This window comes from Mesocricetus auratus, unplaced genomic scaffold, assembly GCF_017639785.1.
Source record: "Mesocricetus auratus isolate SY011 unplaced genomic scaffold, BCM_Maur_2.0 Super-Scaffold_15014, whole genome shotgun sequence".
NCBI classification, from domain to species: Eukaryota; Metazoa; Chordata; class Mammalia; order Rodentia; family Cricetidae; genus Mesocricetus; species Mesocricetus auratus.
In genome coordinates this window covers 77,859,515-77,877,015 of record NW_024429186.1, presented here as the reverse complement: position 1 = coordinate 77,877,015, position 17,501 = coordinate 77,859,515, and the positions used below count along the sequence as shown (strand labels likewise).

The 17,501-nt window shown below is 39.5% G+C and overlaps 1 protein-coding gene across 2 annotated transcripts in view; it reads left to right on the top strand.

The window, feature by feature from the left end:
• The window catches only part of Agmo (alkylglycerol monooxygenase), a 317,387-nt gene that overhangs the window by 177,281 nt on the left and 122,605 nt on the right, over nt 1-17,501 (top strand). Inside the window, exon 13 of one of the 2 annotated variants that reach the window (XM_040743229.1) lies at nt 149-244. The exons of the other annotated variant lie outside the window; for it this stretch is intronic. Within the exon in view, the coding sequence (XP_040599163.1) occupies nt 149-229 (81 nt within the window). The 3' untranslated portion in view covers nt 230-244. Of the gene's footprint in view, nt 1-148; nt 245-17,501 lie in introns of those variants that run through there. 2 annotated transcript variants of the gene reach the window in all.

Genomic DNA, 17,501 nt, shown 5'->3' with positions numbered 1-17,501 from the left:
TTCCCTTTTGGGATAGATACTACCTTCAAACTGTGAACCAAAATAAACCCTTCCTTTCTTTTATGATTTTTAAAAGATATTTTATATGTATGAGGATGGTACCTGCATGCTTGTAAATGAAGTGACATGTGTGTAAAACTGTGCTTAGATTCCAGGAGAGGGCTTTGGATTGCTTGGAACTGGAGCTACCTGTTATTGTGAGCCAATCCAAGTGAATGCTGGGAATTAAACCTAAGTACTAGGAAAGATCAGCTGTTACACTCTGTGTCATCATGTGAACTTCAAACCTTTCCTTTTTTTTAAGTTTTCCTTTGTTTCAGGTATTTTGTCTTAAAACTGCATAAAGTTAATGATGCAATTTTGTAATAATAAATTCATAGGGTGTGGGACATGTTGGCACATACCGGGAATCCCAGTACTAGAGGATATTTTGAAAAGTGGTGGGGGGGGGTTACAAGTTTCGAACTAACCTGGGCTACAATATAAAATAATTTCAATATCAACACAGAAAATTAAGGGGAAAATCACTTATTATAATGTAAATGGCAAAGTTATAAGAAAATACGTAAAGATACAAACTAAAGAAATTCTAGTCCACTATACAGGATAGTTGTGAAAATTTTTATAGAGGGACAGTAGTGGTACACGCCTTTAATTCCAGCACTTGGTAGGCAGATCTTTGTGAATTTGAGGCCAGCCTGGTCCAATACAGAGCTAGTTCCAGGACATCCAGGATTACACAAAGAAACCCTGTCTTGAAAAACAAAAACAAAAGAAAAAGGAAAAGGGAGAAAAAAATAAAAATTTTCTTGCATTAATTAGAGCAATGCTTAAGTAGCTCATTGGCTTCTGTTGAGATACAATACAGCAACCATATATTCTAATTGCAAATTGTTTCTTGTAATTTAATTCTAAATTATATATGATTTATTAAACAGAGGAAGGAGACCGTGGCATACGTGTTCATGGTGCTTAGCTAGTCTTTCAAGAATGTGCATCTGCCTGCCTTGGCCAGTTCTTCAAGGGGATATAACTATGAATGCCACCAAAGAGTGCCATAACCCTATGAAGAGCAAAGGATGTGTTTATTACATTTTGCATGCATTGTTGGTTTGGTTGTCAATGTAGTAAGACTGGGAAGTGGTGAAACTTTGAGGCATGGGGCCTAATAAGGTCACAATATGTTCCTACAGGAGACAATGTTCACTGTTGTGACTAGTCAGGTTGTTTTTGTGAGAGTGTATTTTGTTAGAGTAATTAAAAACTAATACATTTAATGTATTAAAAAGGACATTGAAAGAAAATCACATAGAATCCATTTAAGTATTCTTTGGTTATCATTAAAATTGAAATTATTATTAAAATGAAGCCATTGAATTCTGAATGGTTAAAATGGTTCAAGTCTTCTCTGATTAGAGTTCACTTAGTAGGTGGCAGAACAAGCTTTCATGGCTTAAATGACATCTTAAAAACTGTTCTGTTGTTGTGAAGAGAAACCATGACCAAGCAACTCTTAACAAGTAAAGCATTTAATTGCAGGCTTGCTTATACAGTGTCAGAAGCTTTTCTCATTATTGTCATGGTAGAGAGCATTGTGGAGTTGAAGTTGGGCATGGTCCTTGGGAAGGAGCTTTGAGTTCTCCAAACTGATCTGCATCAGAAAGAAAGAAATACAGAGAGACAGAGAGAGAGAGAGAGACAGAGAGAGAGAGAGACAGAGAGAGAGATGGAGAGAGTGAGACAGAGAGAGAGACAGAAAGAGATGGAGAGAGACAGAGAGACAGAGACAGAAAGACAGAGACAGAGACAGACTGGTCCTAGAGTGGGCTTTTGAAACATCACACAAGGTCACACATCTTAATCCTTGTCAAATAGTATCACTCCCTGGATCCACTGGAAGTCATGTTTATTATATTTTTAAGTAGTCTTTACTTTTTCTATGCCATTCATTCATCAACAGTTGGTAATTGATAGCCAACAAAGATCATTACTTGTAGGTTTCAAAATTGTGCTCAAATTTTTTAGAACTTAGGTTTTGAAATTACTTTTGTCCCCCCAAAGCAGCACAGACATTTAATAGAAAGGCTTGGTAATTCTATCTAGTTCGAATATAAGTTGAGTGACTAGGAATGAATATTTTACAAGTACACAGTACCCTCATCATTTTACTTTGACACTATTACTAAAATCAACTGCAGTGAAGCCATTAAATCATTTTCTCTCATATTTCAGTGCTGCATATATTGGTTAACATCAGTTTAGAGTCCTGTGACTCTTCTCTACTTACTCATCTGTTATCCTGCTTCACTATGTTAGTCAAATTGCAGACCCTAAATGTTTTCATGGTAATAGTTATTTCATTCCAGAGACAATATGCTTCCAGCTATACTCACAGCACCCAACCCATCTTCACTTATTATTATTGTTATATATACATATATACACATATATATATACATGTATATATAAAACAACTTGTTGAGTATATTTAATATTACTCATATTTAAATATGTTTAGGTTGGCCATTTGGGATTAGATAACCTATTATCAGGCTGATTCTCTCTCTCTAAGAGGCCATTAATTGCCTGTATCACATGATTTATGGGTGGAACCTTATGAAATTCCCCCTTCCATGCTGGAATGATGACTGTTGTTGACATTACTTAATTTTTGTTTAAGTGAACATATTGTTATGATGTTATGAGTGCAACTTCCTGTGTTTTAATTTCTATTGATGTGGTAACATACCAAGATCAAAATCAACTTGGAGAGGGAGGTTTTATTTCAGTTTACAACTCTCAGGTAATCCACCATTTCTAAGGGAAGTTAGTGCAGGAAGTCAAGGAAGGAAGTGAGGTGGAGAGTGTGCAGGAAAGCCGCTACTGGCTTGTTCAAATGGCTTGCTAGACCTATTGTCTTGTACAGTTCAGGAATTCAGAACCATCTGACCAGGGGTGGCTCTGGCTTTCCGTGGGATGGGCTGACTCTCATCCATCATTAGTAAAGAAAACACGCTATAAACCTACATACACAAAGCATGATGGAGGTGCTTTCTCATTTGAGGTTCCTGGTCCAAACTCACTCTGCTGTGTCAAGTTCACAAATAATTAACTAATACACTGTCGTGGTCAGAAGACACCATCTTTCAGAAGATCTCCTTGTACTCTTGTTCTTACAAGTTTTCTTCCCTCTGATTTGCAGTGCTTCTGTAGCCTTGGTACAATGTGCCTGCGGGAATAACTATTTTTGCCATTGTCTCAGTTAGGGTTTGTATTGCTGTGAAGACACACTACAAAGTGGCAACTCTTATTAAGGAAAACCGTTTCATTGGGGTGGGTTGTTTGCAGTTACAGAAGTTCAGTTCGTTATCATTATGGCAGGAAACAGTAGCTGAGAGTCCTACATCTTCCATGCAACAGGAAGACAACTGAAGCACTGGAAGGTATCCTGAGCATAGGAAACCTTAAAGCTCAGGACACACTTCCTCCAACAAGGCTGGACCCACCAATTCCAACAAATCCACACCTCCTAATAGTGACACTCCCTGTGAGATTGTGGGGGCCAGTTACACTCAAACTACCATAGTCATGTATACAAAATGGTCCTGTGTATGGTTAAGCTCACATGGATTGACTTATACTATGGAAGAAGAATACAATCAATGGAAACTACACTTGGAATTTTGAATAATGATCTCAATATACCATATAATTTCTTAAAATGCTGGGCTGCAGGTTCCAGTTACATTTCCTGGCCAGCCCCATGATCAGGATGTTGAGAGATGACACTCTGTTTGTCAGCCTTGGTGGTCCATGGCTTAAAAGTTTTGGCTTGAAGTTTAACTTACATTATTTCAAACTTATGATGGAATTTGAGGCAGTAGCTGTATCATTAATTGGAAAGAATTCCTATAGGGACATAAGAGAGATGGTTATTTCAGTACTTATTTTCATTTTATTGCATGCAACTATGTTTCATTACTTTAATGAGAGCTACAGAAACAGTCTGTGATGTCACCTATCCTACAGTGAAGTTCTCATTGGCTTTGAAGTCAAGCAAAGGTAAATCTATGATCCCAGATCTGTCATTTAATTTGTTATGTACCTTTAAGGAAGTTGTTCCCCAAAGCATACTTTGGTCCTTACATATTAATTTCATTTGGAAAAGTTATAATAAAAGTATTGAGTAGCCTATTTTTACATCTAAAGGGTTAAGACACTGTCTGTAAAATGTGTCATAGAGTCTGACATGTGAGTTGTGAAAGCTATTAATACCTCTTATTCATGCTTCATATCAAGCATATGTTCTGCCTTAAGACAGTACTGTGAAAATTAATGCATTTGAGTTTTTTATTTCTATTTGTTTGTTTTGTATTACTCAGTTTTGTTTGTTTTTATTTTATATTATTATTTAGATGCCTATTTGTGTTCTTGTTTTGTGTTTTGTGTTTGATTTTGTTTTCTACAATTTTTATTATATAATACATTTTAACATTTTATTTATTGCTTGTGTCTTTCACATCATGAATCTTGACTCCCTTCATTTCCTGTCCCCTCACATCCACCCTCTGCCTTTCATCTTCCCCCTAAAATTACAATAAAATAAAATTTAAGAGAAAAAAAGGAACAAATCTCATGGTGGGAGCTATAGTATGACATAGTGAGTCATGCGGTAAACCCTTTAATCTATCTGTCTTTACTTGCAAGTGTTCAATGCAAAGAGTCATTGGTCTGGTTCCAGGCCTCTCGTTTCTGCTACACAATGGACGCTGGGCCCTCACTGGGACTCCTCTTGGATATCATGCTGTTGACCTGTGTGGCAGAGAGGCTGCCTGCAGCTTTGGATCTGCAGAACTGATTTCTTCACACGCTCCAGCAGATCACAGATGGGGTGGATGTTGGGGTGTGCCAACTCATAACCCTGGCTCTGGGCCTGCGAACCTGTCAGCCCTCTTCCCTCCTCACCACGAGGATGAGCTCTCCAGATAGTTCACCTCTTGTAGCAATGAAGAAGGGGTGCAGTCAGTTTTCCTACTTTAATTACTTCAGCGTCTGCTCTCCCATATCTCCACTTTATTTCCGGGCTAGCTCTACTGTGTTGCCCAGGGGAGGTGAAGGGGACATTTTCCTGAGTGCCGCAGGTGGTGAGGAGCAGGGACAGCTCTCCTACTCTTATGACCTCCAGACCAACTGTTCCACCCACCACAGGCTGCAGGTGGGGGAGGGGTGATGTCTTCCAGGCTCCCTTTCTCACACCCTGTCAATTGCCTCGTGCTGTCCAGGGGAGGAGCAGGACCCTCTTTTCTGAGTGCGGCAGCTTGTAAGAGGGAAGGTCAGCTTCCTTGTCTGTCGCAGGTCCCGGGGGGAGGGGGACATCTCTCCCCCACAGGACAGATGAATAGTGGGGACAGCTCCCATGCTCGTGTTTCAGGGCTGGCTCACCCATGCCTCTGCCAGCAGGTCGGCTCTGCGGTGCTGGCCAGGTCAGGTGCAGGACCTGCTGCAGCTGGTGAGGCGGTTACAGGCATCTCTCTCTCTCTCTCTCTCTCTCTCTCTCTCTCTCTCTTACGACTTCAGGGCCAGCTTTTCCACTTGCCTCAGCCATAGTGGGAGGACATCTCTCTCCTGCCCATACTGCAATGTGAAAGATGAGGGGCCGGGTCAGATCTCCCAAGCTCACATTATTGGGGGCAGCTCACCTGCAATCCCTTCAACAAGGTCAACTCCTCTGTGCTGCCCAGACAAGGTGCAGGGCCTGCCTTCCTGAGTATTCCAACTGGTAAAAGGGAGGGCCAGCTCCCTCTCCAGCTGGAGGCAACAGGGGCAAGCTGGAGGACATCATTCCTTCGACCCTACCACCACACCATGAATGAAGGAGGTGGTACAGCTATGCCCTTCTCACTCCCTTAGAGCTGGCTCACCTAAACCCCTGTCTACATGGTCAACTCTAGGCCTAGGGCTCATTCTCCCAAGTGATGCAGCTGGTAAGGAGTTGGGTCAGGTCTCCCACCTGCAAGGGGAGGAGTGTATTTTCCCCTCACCCACACAACCACATGGCAGACAAACTTTACATTCTCACATCCTCAGGGCTAGCTTATCCATGCCCCAGGGAGCATGGTCACCTCTCTTTGTATGCCCAGGTTAAGTGTAAGATCCTTTCCTCTGAATGCTTCAGCTAATGAAGGGCAGGACCAGTTATCCCTAGTGTTGGAGCCAGTGTGTGTCAGGGCCAATTCTCTACAGCCCAGTTCTTTCTGCCTTTAGTGGTATAAAAAGCCACAGATATCATTACAGGCTATGGCTGCATCAGGGCCATGAACCCTAGACATGAGCTCTGGCATCAGCCCAGACCAGACATTACCATGGCCCTGGGTGACAATTAAACCACCCACTTCATCCCTCTCCTCATGGCTCTGGGCAAGCTATGTTTTCTCCCTGGTTCCTGGAGCAGTCTCTTATTTCATACATTTTTTAAATTTGAACATATTTTAGTCATATTGTTGCCCCTCTACATCATTGTAGATACTCTCTCCTTCTTTGCTTACCCAAACACATAAAAATGCAATATAACAACAAACCCCACAAAACTAAGAAAACAAAATGAAGCCATGCCCCAAAAAGAAAAATAAATACATAAAATTAAAACAGCAGATTGTAGCCAAGTGAAAATACACAAAACAATTTTGGAGTCCATTATATGTTGGTCAGTTACTCTTGAACATGGGGCCTGTCTTGGGGTGATTGATATACACAGTGTTACTTTACTGGAGAAAAGTGATATTCCTTCCCCTTACAGATAAAAATGACAGTTCAGTTGTTAAACTTTACGCTTGCACCTAGGTATTCATCCATCCATTCATTCATGTTTTTAAAATACTACAAAATAAAATACATCACATCGGAGTTAGACAAAACTAACCAACAGAAGGAAAAGCACTCAAGAGAAGGTAAAAGAATCAGAGTCCTGCTTGTTTGCACACTCAGGAATCCCTTTCTTTCTTAAACCAGCATTATTTGGTTTAACTCAGGTCTGGTATGATTCCCATCTTCTGGAGTGGGCCTTAAGTCAAATAAGTTATTAGACGGTTACTCCCACAGCTTTATGCCACCATTTCCTTGGCATATCTTGTAGGTAGTACATATTGTAAATTAAGGTATTGAGGTGGGCTTGATGTTTATGTTTCTCTTTGAGCGCATAGAGGGTACATTTCTGTACCAATGACACTAAAACATAAGGAGAAGATTCTATGTAGTTACCAGCTCAGTGTCTCCACATCCAATGATATACTGTGTAGGTGATCAACAATGAGGCCTTGTTGTCAGATTGTGGAAGGCAACTTAAAGTCTTGGCAATAGACTGGGTGGTTTGGTGATTCCTATGGGGCCTCTTTGGCCAACAACTTAACTACATGTAAGTAGATGTTTCTTCCTGTATTTCTTCTCGTAATCCCCTCTCTCCTCCCCATCCCCACTTGTTTTTCCCATTTCAGACCCTGCTATCCCTTTCCTAATGAGATATCTCTGTTCCCTGTATTCCATTATCTGTAGCTACTCTCTGTGGTTCTATGGATTATAGCTTGGTTGTCATTGACATCACAGATAATATCCATCCATTTTCCTGAAAATTTCATAATGTCCTTCTAATGAGAGAGAGAAAGAAGGGTGGGCATTTGGATGAGCAGTGAAGTGTGTGGGGGGGAATCTGAGAGGAGCTTGGGGAAAACTATGATAAGAATATATTGTGTAAAATAAATCCTTGTCGGGGGCTTTGGGAATTCCTTCTGAGAACAGCACATGAACTCCTAAGGATCATGGGAAAGGACTTGGTGTGAACCACAAGAGATCATTTCTGTATTCACAGAGAGAATCCTTAGGAGAAAAAAATTAGCCCCTTGATTAATTGTTCTGTCTGGAACCCCATGTACATCACCATTACTTTGCATTTCATTCACTCTTTAGGAAACAAGCTACTTTTTGTTCAGATTCACATCTCAGCATCACACTTTCTTATTGGTTATTCTTTTGCTATTACAGTTTTGATTGAAAGTTTCAGTTCTTTTGATGGAATATTAACCAAAAATGTGTGCATTGCCCCTTGGTTATGATGTGTGCAGAAATGAAAGTCAACCCCCACAACAGCTGGAAAAGGACCGTTCACTATGCATTTATTCAATAAACATTGGATTTGTACTGAGAGCACCTGCCATTAAATGCCACTCAACAAAACTGATGAGAACATATTGATGTAATTTTAAAATTAAACTGAATTAAATATGTATTGAATTCACATGGGAAGGAATGCATCCTCAGAATTCTTGTTACACAAGTATTTGAAAAAATACACATTATCAGAAAGCTTACCAGTGAGCAGTCTCATGCATTCGTAGATTTTTTTACATATTTTTATTATCTCTGTGTTTCTTAATATAGTAAAATTGAGCATTTCTCACTCTTAGTTTCTATGTAACATACTAACCCAAAGCTTAATGGTCTCAAACAAAATGAAGACTTATTTTCCTCGCACTCATGTGTAGGTGGATTTGATTGATTCTTCCACTGAGCTTCCTCCCAGAATACGTTAACTGTCACGGGTCAGCTGAGCACAGGGGGCACAGGGGAAAGCCCATGTGGGAGCCCAAGACACTATGACCTCCCATGGCTCCACACTGTCCAGTTCACAAGGCCAGGTCACATGAGTGCTGAACCTTCACCACTGTATGAAGCTGGACTACTGCAGAATTCACTCTTACCACATTTGGTCATCAAAGAAATCACCAAAGAAACATTTATCATTTAATGGGTGATGGAAACCTTGATTTCTGTTGTTTGGAAGGGCCATGGAACTACTTGTAAAGGGACACCATGAAAGTATGAGAATGAAAAAAATCTACTTGTGAAGATGGAGTTTTCTGTTCTGTCAGGTCCCATCTCCCTTCAGCCCGAAATACGTACATAGATACATAATAATAATTAAACTGTTGACTGATGGCTAAGACTTCTAATGGCTAGCTCTCTCTTAATTATTAACTGTAACTACTAATCTATGTATTTTCATAGAATGCCCAGACCTGTTACTCCTTTGGCAGCTACATGGCATCTCTTCAAGGCCCCTTTCTCTGCCTTCCTTCTCCAGAATTCTCTTCTCATAGCCTTACTTATGCTTCCTGCCTGGCTAATGGTCAATCAGCATTGTATTCATCAACCAATAAGAGAAACTTGTGTATACAGAAGGACTTGTCCCATCATACAATGACACATGGGTAGGTACACACCACAATGATGATTAACACTGGTCACTGGTGTGTTTACATCCAGCCATTTTAAATCATTGCAACTCTAGGTCTATTCATTATACATGTAAGAATGATGGTGTGGCCAGCTTTCATCAGGATCCACATTATGGCTTTTAGTACACAGTTTTGTTTCAAGGTGAAACTAAAGCATACATTGAACCACATGTATGAATATTCATAGTGAATGTAGCTGTATCTTGTTCATTTTGGTGTCATCCAGATCCCACTACATACATTAACAGCTATGCCAGCTAGCACACATTAGTAACTCATTGATGGAGAAACAGAAAAAGGTGGCTCCCTGAAGTTCTTGGTCAACAAATCCAGCCAAGCCAGAGAGTTCATGAATCCATGAAGATACTGTCTCAGAAAATAAAGTAGAAAGTCATGGTGGAAGACCTTGATGTCTACATATACAGCTTCACACGTACACACAGCAAACCAAGATAGAGTTGAGGGTATCCATCAAAGGTGATTCATACGAGCTATTTACATTAACATTGCCTATTTCTTGTGTTATTAACAATCCCTTCTGACCATGAAGGAATCACCAGGTAAATAATACAAAACTGCACCGGAGTATTGTGTTTCTCTTTTTATAAAAGAGGAATACACTAGCTTTGACAGAGTACATTTTAAATGGCCTCATGATGAATTGGACTTCATGTGGTTTTTCGCAGCATTGATGTCACAGCCAAGGAAATAGCCACGCTGGATAGCTTTCTGTGCTTTATCTCACTAAGAAATGTATACATTAAAAGACACAACCAGGTGCCTATGAGCCAAACATTTAGAAAGCTGAGGCAGGAGGACCACAACTAGTTTGAGACTGATGTTTGATACACAGTGAGCTGCCGTATCTTGGATTCTAGATAGAGAATGGGGTATGTGTGTTTTTACCTGCCCTGCTCTGCTTCCATCCTTGTTCTTTGAAATGCCCCAGCACTAGAATCCATAAAGCAATGTTGCTTTTGCACGTTATGTTCCAAGACACTTTACTACCTAAAACCTTTCCACAATGTCATATACATTTTTAACTAACACAGATCTACTATTTCTGATAAAAAATATACGGTGATGACCATATTACAGATGTTAGAAGGAAATTTATGCATCCTGAGAACACACTGTTTTATATTTTAAAATCAGCTTAAGTGTATTTATTTTTATTTTAGTTTAGTATTTAATTTTTTCATTTCATTTTGTCTTTTTTTTCCATTCTGTTTTACTTTTGTTTCAAAACAGGAAACAATTCCCTGCCAAGGGCAAACATATTGAATTCAGTTTAACATCCCAAACCTTGGAATTTTGGGTAAATTCTCAAATGGATACAATCACTATTAATTACGTTGTTTGGATAATAACAGAGAGGCATGCCTGAAGCTTAGCTCTGTGCTTTCCATCCTTCAGACTTAACATCTCTGCATTTTTCCTGGACGTGCTACTACCTGGCTCCTCTTGGGTGTAGTCTGTCAGGACAGCAAGGTGAATTCCTAACCACAGCTTAAAGTAAACATCGTTTTCTCCACACAAATTATTTCCATATCACTCCTGGTTTTCTTCTTGGCATTGGAAAAAGGAATGGCTTCCCACACACCTTTTCCCACATAATCACCTGTCCCTGATTTGAAATAACAAAGCCTGCCTCCTCTCCTGAGTGTGCCTGGCTCTGTGCTGTGATTTATGACCTGAGCATCCGACACTCTCCATACATTCTCAAGAAGGGCTTAAATGAAAGCAAACACAAACTTGTGATAGAAAGCCTTGTCAACACACATGACATTAAACACATGCATGTTCTAATGTGTGGCTCATTTTTTTTTCATGTGTGTGCTTTTAAAACAATGAAAATAGGTGTGGCCCATGATGGGTAGGATTCCTAGATCCAGACCCGAGATTAGAAGATCATCCTCTCACAAGGAGAAGGCACAGGATATTTAGCAGAATATCCAATGTTTTCTACAACAACATGGCATAGGCTAGTTTGGGGCTCTCCATGGTCTGTAAACTAGTTGCACCATCATTAACCACAAGGCCAGAATGCCTCATTCCAGATGCTCTGGCCAATGGACCGTAAAATTGCGACGCATTTCAGGCCAAGCCCGAGATTTTAAAAGCCCCCCACCCCTCTCTGCTCAACAATCTAACCCCAATTCCCTCTGAAAAGCTGCTCATTATTCTTCCTCTGCCCCCTGATCTAGGCAAAAGAAATCCTTCTGGAATCAATTAGAAATGTCTGCCCTTGATGAGGTTTGCACGTGAGTTTAGAGCTGTGAGGCTGTGGTAGTGGCAGCCAACAGCTGCATTTTCGGGTGGTAAAATCTGAGGAGGAATTTTCCAGGGTTTATTTACCATCATAAAATTTTTTTAATGGGCAAGACATGTTGAGAGACAATCTTCTGTGCCTTTGAAAGTGCAGTTAAATTAGAATTGTATGTTTATTTCATTCATAATGAGGAAGAGTGAAGATCTGTACTGGATCTGCATTTTCCTCAAGAGGTTGGACCCCAAGGTTAGACAGCTGAATAGGGGCATGCTTGCTGGAAGCGAAAGTGGGAGACATTTTTATCTCTTCAGCCATGGTAATGGCTTGACAAGTGAAAACAGTCAAGATTAATGGAAATCAGATTCTACTTTCTAAAATAATGTTGATTAACAGAACGTTTTATTTGCTTGTGGATGTTAATTTGCCTGTGATTTAGGCCATTGTCATTAGTCAGTTAATATGCTGCTACATAATAGCAAAGGGCTGTTGATATGCAGTGCACCTTTCATTTTTCATACTTTATAGTTCTACATGCATACACACACACATACATGCATATGCAATAACATTTAATTTAAACGTTGGTAACCATCACGGCCTTTCCTTTCCTCTGGTATGTGACACACATACTTACTGGAAGTCTAATTTTATTTCTCACACTGTCTAAGAAAGCAGTTGTGTCACGTGAAGATCTTGTTCCCTCAAGACATGTTATCTACTCCCTTTGCCATCCAATCACACCACTTAGTGCAGAATTTTCGTTCCTAGATAAGCTTTTTATAGTCGAAGTGGAAACAAATTGCATGTTTTCATTTGTATTTTATGTGTTTTGTGTATGTGTATGGGCCTGCATGTACATATATATGTCTACTTCAAGTCTGTAGAACCTGGAAGATAACATTGGGTCCCTCAGAACTGGAGTTACAGGAGGTTGTGAACTGTCTGATGTAGGTGCTGGGAACTGAGTTTCCAAGTGCTGTCAAGTGCTCTTAAATGCTGAGCTGTCTATCCAACTCCATAAACTAAAATATTCATCATCTTCTAGTACTTCTTAAATTACTGAATTGCTGTCCACACAGTGATTGAAATATGTTGTACTATGCCCCATCTTTTACTGTATACTTATTTCAAAACTAGAGGGATAAGTTTAAATGTAATTTCTTTTGAAGACTCTGTTGTTGCAGAGTTTTCTAGCCCGGCAGGTCCCACCGCCCTTGAGCCCACAATGAACACACACAGAATTATATTAATTATAAAACTGTTGGCCAAATGGCTAGGGCTCCTTATTGGCTAGCTCTGTCTTAATTATCAACCTAATTTTATTAATCTATATATTTTCACGTGGTCTTGGTTACCTGAGAACTCCTGTTATCCATGGCGACTCTGCTGGTGGGTCCTTTCTGCTTACCTTTCCCAGAATTCTCATTGTCCTAGTCCTGCCTATCTTTCTGCCACATTAGTCATGGTGTTTTACTCATTAACCAATAAGAGAAAAGTATATACAGAAGGACAACTCCCATCACTCTGTATGTGCAAAAATTGCTCATGATCAGTTTGATTTCTAAACAGAAGTTTTGGTCAGTATTGAAGTTGTTTGAATTTCTGAAGTTATACTAGAATTTACTTATTCAGACAGTTACAATAACAAAATCTTGACCCACATGTCCACTCCTTGAGAAACATTCCATATATCACTCTTATTGAAGAGGTTCAGATCTAGAGAAAAATCTGTTTGGTATGAAACCCCACAATTTAGAACTAGCAGGCCTAAGGGTGGATGGCAAGAGAGGTTATAAAGGCTAAGGCAAGAAATCTGCTATTTTTGACTCTCTGTTATGAGGGGGCTTCCAGGAGGTGAGGCAGCAACAGTATCCAATAGCTTTTGGATGTGTAATTCAGAGAAAGGCAGGTGCAGATTGAAACTCCCAACTCCACTTGGAAATTCTCCTTACTCTTAGTATGTCTTTCTTACCACACTTTTCAGAATCCCAATGCATTGCCAAATGTAGACTGTTAATATTGATAGTTCTGTACAATTTTCAGAGTCTTTCATCGTGGACGCATCTTATGCAAGCTGAATTTCCCATTAAGATCCAATACTGGTGAATCACTTTTGGGGACCTTGTATATATACACAGCACTATAAGTTAATATATCTTTCTGGGTTTATCTCTGACAGGCTTGACCTAGACTTAAACCAATACTTAAGTTACCCTGAGATATAGAAAAACTGGATTCAGATTCTAGATACACTGATGTTAGGAATTAATACATATAGAAAAGTCCCCTAACTCTCTTTCATCACCCATGAAATCAAGAGAATGAGGAACCTTTTAATACTATTTATTTGTTTAAGATTCCTTACTAGATGTATAACTTAAAAAAAGAATTAAGGTCTTTTATTTAAAAAAGATGTTTCCTTGATGAGGGGTGAATACTATACTTATTTGTGATTATAGGAACAATGTTAGCTGGGCATGGTGGGCCTGCACATTTAATTGCAGCACTCAGCGTACAGAGGCAGGCAGAACTCTGTGAGTTTGAAGTCAACCTGGTCTTCAAAGTGAGTTACAGGAGAGCCAGGGATACACAGAGAAATCCTGTCTCTCCAAAACATGAACAACAACAACAAAAAACAAACAAACAAAAATAAAAACAAAAGAACAATGCTTATAGATTGTTAACGAATATACTGTCTTAGCAAATTAGTGACTGGAGGTTCTTCTCCAACAACCATGAGTTCTCTATCACTTATTAGTTAACTAGGTTTCCAGTACAACACATGGTTTCTTTCTTGTCTAGTAGGGCTGATATTTCAACAGATGGAGACTTCTCCAAAACTATACTTCACCCAAGGACCAAGAAATATTGTAGAAGAGGGGAGGGGGCAGAAATCTTATAGAGCTGGAGGCTAAGGGAGTCTGTGGTAAGGTTGTGTCTCCTAGTAATATTAGTAATATTGCATCCATATAGTCTCACTAACATGACTGTCCCAACTTGAGCTGTGCAAAGGACAATATGAGTAGACATGCCAAACCGGAGGAGGAAAAGTTCATTAAGCCTCCACTCTACACAAGGAACTTTAGGCAATTGAGTGGAGCAGTATCCAGGAAAGGGCAGATAAGTTGCTTGTCTAGTGCCATACTTTGAGCTTTGAAAATATATATAAAAATAACATTATATGAATTTAACAGCGTATGTTTAGAAACATCTACCGAAATACCTATAATGATGCAATAAAAATTAATGAAAAGAGAGGTCATGAATTTGAAGGAGATTGGAGAGTGGTATATGGGACAATTTGGAGGGAGGAAAGAGTAGGGAGAAATGTGACTATAACATAATCTCAAAAATAAAATAAATTAACAAGCATTTAAAAAAGATCAAGGTTGTTTTGTTTACCGTTCATATAAATCTGGAGAAGGATATATTTCCAGAGACTCAGAAAGCAGAATGTGGAAGCAACCTAGATGCCCCTCACCTGAAGAGTGGATAGAGAAAATGTGGTACATCTACACAATGGAGTACTATTCAGCAGAAAAAAATAATGGAATCATGAGATTCGCAGGCAAATGGATGACACTAGAAGAAACCATCCTGAGTGAGGTAACCCAGTCACAAAAAGAGAAACATGGCATGTACTCTCTCATATATGGATTTTAGACATAGATCTGGGGAGTGCCAGCCTACAATCCTATGGCCAGAGAGTCTGGGAAACAGAAGCTTTAATTAGTGGCTGATCGAAGAAGAGGCAGACACCCTTGGTTAAGTACTGAGCTGAACTCAAGAAAGCCAGTAACAGAGAGGGAGGACTGATGATCAAAGGGATTAAGACTGGGCTGGTTTAACCCCCAGAAACAGCTGACCAGACAAAGGTTAACTCTTGAATCCCAGGCATTAGCCTGGGAAGCCAGCATGGGACTGATCAAGACCCCCTGAATCTGAGTGTCAGTGAAGAGGCCTAGGGAATCTATTGAGCCTTGGGCAGCAGATCAGTACCCATCCCAAGTATACACACGGACTTTGGACTCCCATAGAACAATGTGAGGTGCACTCTCACCCTGAACTCTTGGGGAAGGGTCTAGGCCCTGCCCTATATGAAATGACACACTATGCACACCCCCATGGAGGGCCTCACCCTCCCTGGAGAAATAAGGGGATAACGGGGGGGGGGCACGGGAGGAAGGGAGGGAATGGGAGAGGGACCTGGAACTGACTTGTGAAGCAACCTTGTTTCTTATCTAAATTTAAACTGGAAAATAAAGTTAAAAAAAAATAAAATAAAATAAATTAACAAGCATTTAAAAAAGATCAAGGTTGTTTTGTTTACCGTTCATATAAATCTGGAGAAGGATATATTTCCAGAGACTCAGAAAGCAGTATGTGTGGGAGTTCACTGTGTTGTTTTCTGTTTTACTGTATATGCGAATATGGAAGATATAACTGAAGTAATATTGATCTTGGATCTTTGCAAAATTTAGCTTTGGCATATTTCCCACCGCGTATTTTACTACCTTGAAAGTTAATCCAGATAACTGGACAACCAAAGTAGATGAAGGAAAACAAGTTTTCTTGATTTAAACTCACATTCTGGGAAGTTTCCTTAGTGGCAAGGACAGAGCTCACAGGGGTCTCAAGTCAGAGGAAAGGATTGAGATTATTAAAAGCAAGTCTGGAACACATTTACAATTGGGAGAATACTACAATACTAATATTGGAACACTGGGAACACTGAAACACGCTATTTTGATTTAAAAAGCAAAATTCTGTAATAAAGCTTTGAGAGACACTTATTGTCATAAACTAATGATAAGTGTGCAGAAACCACAGGAAGTAAGCTTAAATGTTTGTCCATGTGCCTCCAGGAATGGCAGCCAAAGACATATATCTGTAACTTTGCATATTATTTCTATTTACTTTTAACTTCTTTCTTCTACCCCAGATGACATTTGTATCTCAGGTTTCTTCTACTACTTCCAGGAGAACCTTTAAAGGTGACGTTTACCTTTCTTTGTCTCTAACCCAACCCCATTAAAAAGTAGCCCTAAAAGATGCTTGACTATATACAATATTGTGTACAATATATCCATCGGATACAGCTCCCAATGATTCATTTTGCATAACATTTCTCATTGCCTTTTTTTTCATATGGCATTCTTTCATATTTTCAGGGGGTGGAGATGATTCTGGAGATTGGACTCAGGTACTCATTCACACATACTCTGTCACAGACCTAGTGACAGGGCTAGTTGCTTTGCCCTAATTCTCAGTATCTTTTCTTTTCCCTGGAAATACCTCCATTTCTTCCCCTTGAACATTGGTTTTGCTCTTGTCAATCAATGTGATTTCACTTGCCTGTGTCTGCCCAGGTATATTCTAAGTCATCTGTCTTAAAGCTGCGTTCCCCCTTAGTATGTTTGTAGGAGATTCTCCATGGAAGAGACATATGTGAGCAAGTTCAAGAGGGAATGTTATTGTCTTTTTAAATTAAAATTTAATGTATTTTTAGAATCTGGTCTCATATAGTGTATGCACATCATTCCCCCACCCCCCATCTGTGAGTATCACTTTCCAAGCATAAAGACAGAAAGTAACTACTTCTGGGGTAAAGACAGACCTGATCTGGTTGCGTCAATGCTATGATGATAGTAACTGATTTAGCAACTCATCCCTCAGAAGCAAAGGCAGGGATGAACCTCTGAAATCACAAGCTAAATTATGTTCTTAAGTATATTATATTTGCACAAAATTACTTTTTTTTATTTAAACAACATTGAATGAACTAAGAGTGTTAGATTAAAGGGTTTTTAAAAACTTGTCTGAATGTTATTTTCTTTAAAAATTTAAATGTAAATATATTTGATTTTTCTTTACAAAATCAAAAGTCATTCTAGTCTTTCTCCAAATGTTAAATGCTGGAAAATATTGTTTCTCATTTTGCT